General features: G+C 61.2%; 2 protein-coding genes across 21 annotated transcripts in view; one reads left to right on the plus strand and one right to left on the minus strand.

Annotated features, from left to right (window-relative positions):
- The window catches only part of PITPNM2 (phosphatidylinositol transfer protein membrane associated 2), a 159,727-nt gene extending 151,928 nt beyond the window's left edge, over positions 1-7,799 (plus strand). For 14 of the 17 annotated variants that reach the window (XM_077159680.1, XM_077159679.1, XM_077159678.1 and 11 more), the window contains 10 exons: positions 568-732; positions 1,414-1,575; positions 2,445-2,593; positions 2,768-2,884; positions 3,172-3,288; positions 3,379-3,527; positions 3,598-3,747; positions 4,291-4,474; positions 4,637-4,765; positions 4,848-7,799. In XM_077159680.1, the coding sequence (XP_077015795.1) occupies positions 568-732; positions 1,414-1,575; positions 2,445-2,593; positions 2,768-2,884; positions 3,172-3,288; positions 3,379-3,527; positions 3,598-3,747; positions 4,291-4,474; positions 4,637-4,765; positions 4,848-5,168 (1,643 nt within the window). In that variant the 3' untranslated portion in view covers positions 5,169-7,799. Of the gene's footprint in view, positions 1-567; positions 733-1,413; positions 1,576-2,444; positions 2,594-2,767; positions 2,885-3,171; positions 3,289-3,378; positions 3,528-3,597; positions 3,748-4,290; positions 4,475-4,636; positions 4,766-4,847 lie in introns of those variants that run through there. The other 3 variants (XM_077159688.1, XM_077159689.1, XR_013175530.1) reach the window with 2 other exon arrangements.
- Positions 7,800-8,300: 501 nt separating this feature from the next.
- On the minus strand, positions 8,301-10,719 carry ARL6IP4 (ARF like GTPase 6 interacting protein 4). 4 transcript variants are annotated; one of them, XM_077159700.1, is made up of 6 exons: positions 10,653-10,719; positions 10,122-10,289; positions 9,379-9,690; positions 9,179-9,296; positions 8,674-8,743; positions 8,301-8,590 (listed from the first exon to the last, which is right to left on the minus strand). In XM_077159700.1, exons 2-6 carry the CDS (start codon positions 10,276-10,278, stop codon positions 8,534-8,536), a joined length of 714 nt encoding a protein of 237 aa, XP_077015815.1. In that variant the 5' UTR covers positions 10,279-10,289; positions 10,653-10,719; the 3' UTR covers positions 8,301-8,533. The 4 variants fall into 4 exon arrangements, with proteins under 4 accessions (XP_077015815.1, XP_077015816.1, XP_077015814.1 ...); XM_077159701.1 differs by having other exon boundaries at positions 10,648-10,714; XM_077159699.1 differs by having other exon boundaries at positions 10,519-10,712.
- Positions 10,720-11,971: the final 1,252 nt, after the last annotated feature.

Below are 11,971 nucleotides of genomic sequence, written 5' to 3' on the forward strand. Positions count from 1 at the left end.
CACACATTGCTGCCCTGATAGGGTCTGTGAGTGAGCGGCCTCTCGGTCCTTAAGCAGGGGTCCCTGGAAGCCACCACAGCCCTATTGTTAGCACCGCAGGGGTGGGGCCACCTGCTGCTGTGGGCTGGGGCCAGGCGGGGGCTGACGGGTCACTGTGGCTTCTGGGCCGCCCAATCCTAGAGCAAGAGCAGTGTTTGGTGTCAGAGGTGTGGCCAGGGTGGGCATGGGCCTAGCTGCCTTGCCTTTCTGCCCGCTGTGTCATGTCTGTTGGTCCATGTGTTCTTTCCTGTCCTCCCCACCACCATCCCCTTCCTTCTCCACCACCTCAGCTCCATGCTCTGCCCTCTGTCGGCTCCCAGCAGGCCCACCTGACAGGCTTGGGCCCGCCCTCCTGGCCTGCTGTGCTCTGAGGCCCTGGCTCGCTCATCCACGGCTCATCCACGGCTGGAGGAGGCCAAGGCCCCTGCCAACCCCCTCCCCATCACCCCACTGCTCTGGGGGCCGGGGGCGGGGCCAGGCCAGCCGGGGCCTCACTAACCTGGGGCCTCTGCCTCCTGCCCCCCGCAGCCGAGGTGCTCCAGGCACACAGCACGCTATTCCAGGAGAACGCAGCCCCCTCCTCGCCTGGCACAGCCCCCAGCGGCCGCGGCTTCCGCCGAGCCAGTGAGATCAGCATCGCCAGCCAGGTGTCAGGCTTGGCTGAAAGCTACACAGCATCTAGCACTGCCCAGAGTGAGTGTACTGGGGCCCGGGGACTGCCTTCCACACCGTCCCCACACGTGGAGACATCTGATCTGCAACACCGGACAGGGGAGGAGGAGCTGCTGGCATTGAGGGGGTGGAGACCAGGGACGCTGCTGGCCATCCCGCCACACGCAGCAAAGACCCCCAGCAAAGAGCTATCTTGTCCACACTGCCAGCAGGGGGTAGTATGAGGACTTTAGGGAGAATGACCTTTACAGGGACAGCTCTGTCCCTGATGGCTGAGAGGCTGTGGGCCAGTGAGAAGGGGGCCAGGACTCCAGACACCTTGGGACACTGGACAGGGATGCTGAGGCCAGAGCCCAGCCCCCTCTCCAAGGTGGAAAAGGCTGGAGATGGCTGAGGGAAGCCAGGGAAGCAAGGGTCTCCTCACTGCAGGCAGACCCCACTGGCCTCCACACTGCTGGGCTCCTGTCCCAGTGCTAGACACAGAACCTGAGTTGCATCTGGCAGTCACCCCTGTCCCTTCTGGTGGGTTCTGGCCTGGCAGTGCTCCTCGGGCTGAGTACTAGCTCAGGTGCTTCTAGCAGCGTGTCCTCCTGAGAGGAGGGTGAGCGAGCCTGTCCTTCACAGCCCAGGCCGGGCCCTCTGCTTGCGTCTGCCCCCGGCAGCCCCGTACAGTGGAGCTGACCCCGTTGTTTTGCTTCTCAGAGGCCCCAGTGCTGCTCAGCCACACCCCCAGCGTCAGGCGCCTGTCCCAGCTCGCCCTGCCCCCCCTGACCCCCACCACCCTGGGCCCCCCCTCTCAGGCCGGGCAGCCCAGCCCCAGCCTGCACAGGGCTCCCTGCCTCCCTGGCCTGGACATCGGAGAAGGTACCAGTGACACCTGCTCCCCCCCACTCACACCATCCTCTTACTCGGGGCCACTCACCATCTCCAGGCACCTCTCACTGCCAGGCACTGCCCACCTGGACCCTTGACTGGGAGCTGGATGCTTGGGCTGGGAGGGCTCACCCAGGGCAGCCTCAGCGGGTTGTTGGAGTGGGCTGGGGGCATGGGGAGCCCTGGGGAGCTGGAACAAGGCCTGGTCAGCACACAGGAAAGTTCCAACAGGCTCTCGCCATTACCCGGGCTGCAGAAGAGCTCAGAAGAGCAGCTCCTGGGCACTGGCCACCATAGGGGCGCCCGACAAGCCTTGTCTCACCCCAAGTACCTTGGGGTTGGACAGAGTATGGTTCAGACCCAGGCCTGCCCACTTAGAAGTTCCCTCCCCCACAGGCTTAACCTGCTGTGTCCTGGGGCTCAGGAAAGCCCAGAGGCTAGGGAGAGCAATGGGCCTGGCCTTAGGCTTTAGGAATCCCCTGTCCAAAAGCCCTTTACCAGCTTGGGGCCAGATGGGGCGGGAAGAAGAGTCCAAAAAGAGCAGCAACGGAGCCCAGGCTAGGGGGGGTGGCATCAGAATCAGTTATAGGATAGTGACTGCCAGTCCTCCCGCCTCCAGACCTGGGCTGCCCCCAGTCTCCAAGTCGCTGCTGGGCCCTGCCCTCTGGACTCTTGGGCTGCTTGGGTGCTGTTCTTGCCTCCCTTGCCTGCTTCCTCCTGTCGCCCATTCTGGGAGGGAAGGACATGCTTTGGCTGCAGCCCCAGTTCCCTGGCTAGAGGGAAGGGTGAACCTTGGCCTGTGGAGGCCAGGTGACCATCTGGGGACCATCCAGCCCAGTTGTGGCCCCTCCTCCCACCAGTTGCTGCAAAGTGGTGGGGTCAGAAGCGGATCGACTATGCCCTGTACTGCCCGGATGCCCTGACGGCTTTCCCCACCGTGGCCCTGCCCCATCTCTTCCATGCCAGCTACTGGGAATCCACAGATGTGGTCTCCTTCCTGCTGAGACAGGTACCCCTGGGGCCCCGGCTCAGGGATATCCAGGCCTCAGCTGAGACCCAGTAGCACAGCCCCACTTCATGGATGGGGCCATGGCCGCCCCTCCCTCTGGCTGGGCCCCCTCCCAACCAGGAAGCCCCAGTTGCCTGCCCATGGCCGGTCTCTACCTGCCCTTCCCCCGACCAGGTCATGAGGCACGACAATTCCAGCATTTTAGAGCTGGACGGCAAGGAGGTATCAGTGTTCACGCCATCCAAGCCAAGGGAGAAATGGCAGCGCAAGAGGACCCACGTGAAGCTGCGGGTGAGGGTCCCCTGGGCGCCAGGGCCCTTGGTGGCTGTCTTATTTAACTCTTTCAAGAACCTGTGAAGGACCCACTGTTAGCACCCCCATTTATAGATGAGGAAACTGAGTCTCAGGGAAGCATGCTATCTTCTTTAATCCTCAGGGAGAGGGAGGGGTGACCCCATTTCACAGACGGGCAGCTCCAGTGGCAGAGGGGGGCACCGACCCGAACCTTGTCTGTGGGCTCACCCCCTGCCCCAGTCCACTTTAGTCCTCTCCCTCCCCCTCCCCTCCCCCCCACCCAGAACGTGGCAGCCAATCACCGGATCAATGACGCGCTGGCCAATGAGGACGGCCCCCAGGTTCTGACGGGCCGGTTCATGTACGGGCCCCTGGACATGGTCACCCTCACTGGGGAGAAGGTGAGGCTGCAGGGAGACACGGGGGGCCCTGCTTCTGGCTGGGGCATGGCCAGGGGCACAGCGGGCTGCTGACCCACTGCCGGCCCCCAGGTGGACGTGCACATCATGACACAGCCGCCCTCGGGCGAGTGGCTGTACCTAGATACGCTGGTGACCAACGGCAGCGGGCGTGTCTCCTACACCATCCCTGAGGCGCAGCGCCTGGGCGTGGGCGTGTACCCCATCAAGATGGTGGTCAGGTGCGTGGGGCGGCCCGGGGGGCAGGAGGCAGCACCCTGGCTGGTTCTGACGGCACCCTGCTTTCCACAGGGGCGACCACACGTTTGCTGACAGCTACATCACCGTACTGCCCAAGGGCACGGAGTTTGTGGTCTTCAGCATCGATGGCTCCTTTGCCGCCAGCGTGTCCATCATGGGCAGCGACCCCAAGGTGCGGGCCGGGGCCGTGGACGTGGTGCGGTGAGTGGCCAGGCGGGCCGTGGCAGGGACGGGCGGGCAGCCCCTGAGGAAGGGTGGAGGACCTTGGGAGCCGGGCTGGGACTTTGGGACCTTCCCGGGAGGCTGCAGAGGGACATCTAGTGTGGAGCCCAGGGCTGGAGGGCCTACTTTGGAGCCCGGCACACCACTGAAGGCCCGCACCCCCACTGGAGCCCCGTACTCCCACTGGAGCCCAACACCCCCACTGGAGCCCGGCACCCACTTACTAGCTGTGTGGCCTTAGACCTGAAGCTCCGACTCCCTCTACTGTATAGTAGGGCTGAGAGGGCCGGGTCCACCCGCCTCACAGGGGGCTGAGAAACCCGAGTGAGTCAAGATGTCCAGAGCTTATAGAACACTGCCTGTCTGTGTGTGCACGATGCGAGGGACAACGTCGGGTCTGCTCTGTCCCTGTTGTTTGAGCGTCTCAGAGAGGCCCTTCACCTGACCCTAGTGGGGGGCCTGGGCAAGGGGGCAGGGAGGCCGAGGGTGGCAGGCGGACACCAGGGCTCTGCTCGCCTGCAGGCACTGGCAGGACCTGGGCTACCTCATCATCTACGTAACGGGCCGGCCCGACATGCAGAAGCAGCGGGTGGTGGCCTGGCTGGCCCAGCACAACTTCCCCCACGGGGTGGTGTCCTTCTGTGACGGCCTCGTGCACGACCCGCTGCGGCACAAGGCCAATTTCCTCAAGCTGCTCGTCTCGGAGGTGCGCCCGCGGGGGCTTCCCTGGGGCAGGAGGGGCGGGAGAGCGCAGGGGCCGATGGCCGGGGCAGGGGCTCCGCAGGGGCTGGGGAGCCGGAGAGGGGAGGGCTCGAAATGGAGGGGCGGAGGCCCACGTGCCCACACCCCCGCGCCCCGCCTCCCGCAGCTGCACCTGCGCGTGCACGCGGCCTACGGCTCCAGCAAGGACGTGGCGGTCTACAGCTCCCTCAGCCTGTCCCCCATGCAGATCTACATCGTGGGGCGCCCCACCAAGAAGCTGCAGCATCAGTGCCAGGTGAACGGGTGGGCGGAAGGGGTGGGGGCAGCCGGCTCCTGGGGGACTGGGGCGCGTGACAGCCTGTCCTCCCCGCCCCCAGTTCATCACCGACGGCTACGCGGCGCACCTGGCCCAGCTCAAGTACAACCACCGGGCGCGGCCGGCCCGCAACGCTGCCACCCGCATGGCGCTGCGCAAGGGCAGCTTCGGCCTGCCGGGCCAGGGAGACTTCCTGCGCTCCAGGAACCACCTGCTGCGCACCATCTCGGCCCAGCCCGTCGGCCTCGGCCACCGGCACGAGCGGACGCAGAGCCAGGCGGAGGGCGAGCGCGGGCAGCGCAGCATGAGCGTGGCCGCGGGCTGCTGGGGCCGCGCCATGGCTGGCAGGCTCGAGCCGGGGGCCGCCGCAGGCCCCAAATAGGGCACGGCCCGGGAGGCGCCGCAGTCTCCATGGTGCTAGGGCCGGGCCCGGCACACGGCAGTCGGCTGGGAACAAGCACAGACCCCGGCCTGAGGATGGCAGTCCGGAACTCGTCCCAGGGCCAGGCGGAGGATACCTGCCATGCCCACACGGACCTCCTTGCCCAGCTTCTTGTTCGAGGGTGGAAAGGATACAGCTGGGTCTGGAAGACTGGAAGAAGCACCAGCCTCAAGAAGAAGGAGGGACCACAATGTCCCTCACTCTGCTGGTGTGGAAGGCAGTGGTGGACTTGTCCTGCATTTATCTCCCAGCATCTGGACACCAGGCAGGGGCCCGGCCCAGCCTGGCCATTTCCCCATGCACCTGGCTTGCCCTCTCCCCAGGTCCCCTCTCTTTGGGTAGCAGCTTCACCAGGGGTCCAGCCTGCTTCTTGTTAATTCGAGTTTTTCAACTGTTCAACCTCACTGGTTTTGCACTGATGTGGAGAGCAGAGACCCTTTACCATCTCCTATTGGCTACAGACTCGTTGTGCATGAAAATCCACTATTTGCTGACCCAGGCTCTCTTACCATGCAGAAGGCTCCCGGGCGGCAGATCCCTGTGCAAGCAGAAGAGAAAGGCCCTATGTTCATTTCTGCAGCCCCACCTGGCCAGCCAGCGCCTCAGTAGCCAGGGTCCTGGCCCCCAGGAGCTTAGGCAGACTGGCCTCATCTTCTGCCCTGGGCAAGGCCAGTGGAGCTCAGAGCTGTCCCCAGTAGCCTCACCTTGGCCACAGAGCCTCGACAGCCCTGAGCCTTCTTTTCTGCTCCTTGCTGTCCGCCAGTCAGGGCCCACCTGCGGCCATCCCCGCGTTTCTACGCCTTTCTACTTCTCAGATCTGATTTCTATGAAGTTTTTTTAAACAAGCAAACCTTGGCTGCTTCCTTTTCTTAACTCTTTCAGTACCAAGCGCAGCCCCTCCACATCAAAAACACCCAGCACTGTGACGGAGTCCAGCCTGGCTCTGGATCCCTAGCCCAGTGGGTCCTGCCCCTGCACGTGCAGGCGGGCATGGGCTCCCTGCCTCAACTTACCCCCCTCACTGATCCCACTGAATTTCTACTCTGGGGTGGGTGGGGCACACACTTAATTTTTTAAATGCCAATTCCGTTTTGATGCTGAATCTAAGAAGCCACAACTCGCTTCATTAGCTTAAGGGCGGGCAGCCAAGACTGCATTCCCACCTGGATAAGAACCGCACTGTCCTGCACTCTGGGACAGCATCAGCCCCACCCCACCCCCACCTGACTGAGAGAGCTCAGCTAGGGCGATGGCTGTGGCTTGGGCGGCCCCTCTGCGTGGCCCCACCTTCTCCGGGCTGGGGAGCCTGCTGGGCCTCAGCCGGCTGTCCAGTGACCAAACCCCAATCTGGATATGGCCTCAGGGCCGCATGGGCTGGGACAGGGAGGTGCACAGGTCGATGTTAACATTTTCCTGTGTGTAGATACGTACAGCTGAAGGGTCATGTAAAATGCTCTGCGAAGTGGGTCTGTATAAAGTGAAAACTATTTATTTTGTGCAAAGAAAAATGTGTAGAGAGGTGGAACCTTCAGGGTTTATTTGTATTTAAGATGTAGCTTTTTGTTGTTTTCAGGCATTATGTATAAAGCCACAATTATTTTATGGACCAAGTTTTAATGTAGCTGTGGCAAGGAAAGTGCAATATCTGACTCCCCTCTGCTCCCCAGTGGGAAACAGCTCGGCTGACAATCACAGCCCCGATGAGGGGCCCCTGTGGCCAGTGCCTCCTCCTCCATGGATCCCATCTCACCCTGTCTTGCCTCCGGCTCCAGGGGCCAACCATTTGCAGAAGCACCTGGAAGAGTCTTGGGCCCGCCTGCAATAAAGGCCAGAGGCTTCCTGCCCGGGAGGCCATGTGGGCAGCCAGCTCAGCCTCTCCCTGCAGGTGCTGCCTCCCTATGTGGCTCCACTCCCTGCCCGCCTGCCAGCCATGCCAAGGACAACAGCAATAGTGCCCGGGCCTCTCCCACCGGCCCTTAGCCATAGATGGCGAGACGGGCAGCCCCCTCCTGTTTGTTTTTTTGTATCCAGGTCTGTTTCTCTTCCCTTAAAATCCCTTTCGGCACATTCTCTCCTTGAAGAAGTATCAGTTTTTCAGAAACTAAGAGAGGGAGGGCAAAGTCCTTTAAAAATACCAAAAATGTTTACAGCGTTGGGAGCTGAGCTGCAGGGCTCAGGCCTGACCCATCGTAACCAAAGGGTGAGGCAGGCCTCTGCTGACTGCCAGCCCCCCAGGCCTGTCAGAGTAGAAGCCTTATTCACCCCCACACCCTATACCCCAGAACTGAGCTCCCCCCCAACTCCCCCTGAATCCGAACACCTCTGATTTCTAAAGAGGAATTCAGCAGAGGTACCCACTCCCTGGCTCAGTCTTGCCTACCCACCGCCACGTCACAGTCTCTCCGTCTCGGCCCCCTCCTGTCTGACCCTGTGCCATCTGTCCGTGGGCCAGTGTGTGCGCAGTGTCCTGGCTCGCCTGCCCACCATTGCTGTCCTCACACCATCGGGCCTGAGTGTGCTCTGTATACAGTGTCATTGTCTGTTACACCAATTAAAGAAGCAGGAAGGCTTCCTTCTGAGTCTCTTTACTAAACAAGCAACTATTAAATACAGGGGGTGGGGGCACAGGGTGGGGGCATAGTTGGCCCCAGAGCTAAAGCTGCAGTAGGGTACCCTATACTCACAATACCAACACCCCCTTAGGGGGCTTACTCAGGGCCAGGCTTGTTCTGTCCTCTTTCCATGCATTAACTCAGTTTACCCTCCCAGGAGCCCAGTCAGATGGGTGCTGTTATCCTCTCATTTTGTAGAGGCTGCAACTACTAAGTTTCTCTCATTTTGCAGAGGACACAGCTACTAGGTGTGGAGCCAGGATTTCCATCCAAGTTCAAACAAACTGAATCTAAGAGCCAAGCCTCTGGGTTTGTGATTTAGCTGGGGTTCTGGATCTGGTCCTGGCAGGCAGACATGAGGATGAGCAGGACAAAAGTGGCTTGTGTGGCATTCCAGCTGTCCCCAAGAGCTCTTGGAGCCCTTCCCCACCGCTCTGGCACAAAAAATAACACCACCAAGTAGGTCTACCCTCAGGGCAAGTTTAATAAGAAGGAAATAATGCTTTCTGGTGGGGGACGATGGGCGGGGATTATTAGGCTAGTGACACACCCCCATTCCAAGATTAGAGATGAGGTTGTGCTGGGTTAGAGGTAAACCCACAGGAGGAAAGGCAAATGGTACCCCTTGGGCTCCCTGCTGCCCACCCTGAGACCTGCCTCCAGGCCACGCCACCAACACTTGGCCAGGGGCCCTCACGGCAGCAGTCCAACTCGCATCTGGAAGGCTAGGCTGTCCCCTCGGGTGGCTTGCTGAGGAAGAAAGTGCACAGACAGTAGGGAGAATATCAGAAACACAGCTAAGGGCTGACCCCAGGCAAAGGGGTAATACTGACCTTATTAATCTCTCTGTGCCGTTCTTTGGTTACAATTTCTTCTAAGACTTCACCATCGCCCTTAATGAGCCTGGGCAAAGTTGGGGAGAGCCATTCAGCAAGGCCAGGGCCAGAGAACCAGAACCACTGACAGGGCTCTACCTGCCTAGAGCAGGCGAAGCCCAGGCAATCCCGTCTCTCTCTCTCTCTCCCCCACCCTTGGTACAGGGCTAATGGCAGTTGGGAGCAGCTCTGTCTTGCCTGCCTCTCCCACCAGTCTGGCCAACAGCAGTTCTTTCAAGACCTTCCTTAAGGCCCTTCCACCCCTGCATGAATGTGGCTTATCCTGGGCAATATGGGGAGGAGGGGAACAACCTGAGATGTCACGTAAACGACCGTTTTCTCCCCAACCTTGGGTTTTTAGAGCAGCAGCAGCAGCCACAGACCCTTGTTCAAAAAGTGCACATCTTGGGCCAGTGTTCTCACTGCAGCGGCCTGGGGTCAGAACAGACTGCGCGCTCCCCACCTGGTGCGTCCTGTCTCGGGGTCCACCACCTTGCGGATGACGCTCTGCCGGGCGTCCCACTCCTCCTTAGTCATAGGCTTCATTGCCTGGATGCGGGACTTCTGCTCATCTGTCAGGACTGGAGGGGAAAGCGCAGGGAGGGGGCGTTCAGGCCCTGGGGAGGGGGCTGCCCCCTCCTGTGCGCCAGGGCAGCCTGGTACCTGGGCCATCCTCTTCCTCCTTGGCTGCTCTGTGCCACTGGTCCAGTGAGGGTCCAGGCAGAGCCTCAGCCTGCCGCACCTGTGCCTTCTCCTTGCCTTTCTTCTTCACCTTCTTCTTCCTTTTCTTCTTCTTCTTCTTCCTCTTCTTGTCCTTGTGCTTCCGCCGCTTCTTCCGGCCATCGCTGGAGGAAGAGGAGGAAGACGAGGAGGAAGAGGAGCTAGAAGAACTGGAAGAAGAGGAGGAAGAGCTGGATCGTGGTCTCCTCCGCGCCTTGTGCTTGTTTCTCTCTGGGATGCAGGGAGAAGGTGAGGCTGGAAGGCCAGGAGGGGAAGAAGTAAACCTCTGGCCCCTTGCTCTGGCCTGGGGCAGGCTAGGGCAGACCACAGGGGCATGAGGCCCTCCCAACGGGGCTTTCCAGAGCAGGGGTCAGCACTCTCTCTGGAGAGGCACCTCTGGGCTCCATGTGGTCAGCGTCTGCCCAGGAGCAGGGCAGGCAGCACCCACATTCAGGCCCAGGTGCTCAAACCGCCTGGTTAAAGGCTCTCTTCAATCCACTCAATACACCCAGCCCAGCCCAGCCCCTCCATTCTAAGAAACTTCCGATGCAAATTCTGCATTCTACGCCCTCCTGCCTATTGCTGAGTTCCATTTCCGCACAGCCATTCTCAGGAGGCGGGCCCGCTGCCTGCAGTTTCCTCCGTGAAATTACCGCACCCCCCTTTCCAGCTCCCGTGGTCCTCACCCTCCTTCGCGGAGGTGGTGCTGGCCTTGCGGCCTTGGGGTCTAGACGCCGAGCAGCTCGGGGCGTCTTTACTGCTTTTCTTCCTTTTCTTTTCCGACCCTCGTCCCCGGGACCGGCTGCGACTCCTCGAGCGCTTCCGAGAGCCGACATATGCCATAGCGCCTCGAGCTGGAAACATGGAGAAAGGCGCTAAATCAGAGGCCCACGGGCCAGTCTGCAGAAAGGGCTCCACGGGCGGCTCTACTCTGGGCCTGGTTGTCGGGACGCCCGGAAACCACGCGATCCTTTCCCTTCCAGCCCCCAGGGTCCCCAGCTTCTCCGCTAGACTCCCCCCCGATCCTCAGCTGTGGCCCCTTTAAGAGCCCGCCCCCCGCCCGGAAGCGGCACGCCTGCGCACCCCGCCGGGCGCCCAGGGAACCGACGGCGACCCTCAGCCGCGAGGGGCGCCGAGCCTGTCCAGCGCACTCCTCCCCTCCACCTCCGCGCCTTAGGTGGCCTCGCCGCGTGGGGACGGCTTCGCTCCCACCTCACCCGCCAGCCGGGGCGACGACCCGGCGGCGGGGCGGCTTCCGGTTCGAGCGGCGCGTCGGCAGGGTGTCCGGCTGGGAGCGGGGCGCCGCTGCCGTTGGTTCTGAAGCCTCCAGTTCCGCCTCCCGGGCAGCCGGAGCAACGGAGTCTGGCCACCCACCCCCGCGTAGATGGCTGGAAATCCGGGCTCCCGCGCCCGCTCGTGCAGCTGCCCGCGGAGAGAAGGCCGCGCCTCCCAGGCTGGACCCGTCCCAGAGCTCCCATGCCCTTACCACAGGTCAGGCTGCCTTCGCCCAGCCGTGCTCTCCTCCCATCCTGTCCTTCCCTCACGCGCTCCTGCCCCCAGCTTTCCTGGCCTGTCTGCAGACCTGTCCACCCCATCACACTGGGCGCTCCAAGGTTGGTGGATGCCCACCCCATTTCTCTGTCCACCGGTAACACGGGTGGGGATGGGAACTGTCACAAATTAAGATGCCCACAAGAAACCAGAGAGGGCATGACAGTGGCCGAGGGAGTGGACCACAGGCCTGTGTCAAGTGGGCAGCAGTTGAATTTTCCAGTGCTGGAATGGGGGTGTTTCCAGATCTTCCAGTATTCCCAAAGAAGCCGGAATTAAGATTTCAAAGCCAGATTTCAACCGGTTTTCACATGTGTGGCCCAAAGTGCGGCTATGGGCCTCACCCAATCTTTTTTTTTTTTTGGTCCCCCGAGTTGCAAACTCGACAACAATCACCAGCAAACACGGGGCGGGGCATTGTTATAAAACTTTACTGATGTTAACGCACTTGATTGTCAAAATAGTTCCAGGAGGTAGGTACTTTCCAGATGAGGAAACTGAGGCACAAACAGGTTAAGTGGCTTACTCATGGTCACACAGCTGCAAGTGGCCCAACCAAGATTTGAACCCAGGCAATCTGGCTCCTGCTCTTTCTCCTCTATCAAAACCCCTCAAAGGCCCTCAATGCCCATAAAGAAGGTGCTATCGGTGCCTGCCCAGATGTTCTTCAAAATGGGCGCACTCCCGCACCCCACCCCACCCCCAGCGGTGGTGTCCACTCTTAGCTGCTCACACCTGTACTCTCCCCAGGAGGCTTCCCTTGGGTCCTCAGCACCACCCTGCCCTGGAAACATCTGGGAGTTTACTGCCTGCACTGATGTGCCTTGTAGTCAGTGACTGCCCAGTGGATGCTGGGGCTGCCCGGGCTCCCCTGCCCTATGGAGAAAACTGCAGTATGACTCATTCTTGGCTCCCCACAGGGCTGGCTGAAGCTGGCCTTGCCTGAACCCACCTCATTGCCAAGCTTCTGCCCTGCCTCCCTCGC

Source organism: Tamandua tetradactyla, chromosome 5 (assembly GCF_023851605.1).
Source record: "Tamandua tetradactyla isolate mTamTet1 chromosome 5, mTamTet1.pri, whole genome shotgun sequence".
Classification (NCBI taxonomy): Eukaryota; Metazoa; Chordata; class Mammalia; order Pilosa; family Myrmecophagidae; genus Tamandua; species Tamandua tetradactyla.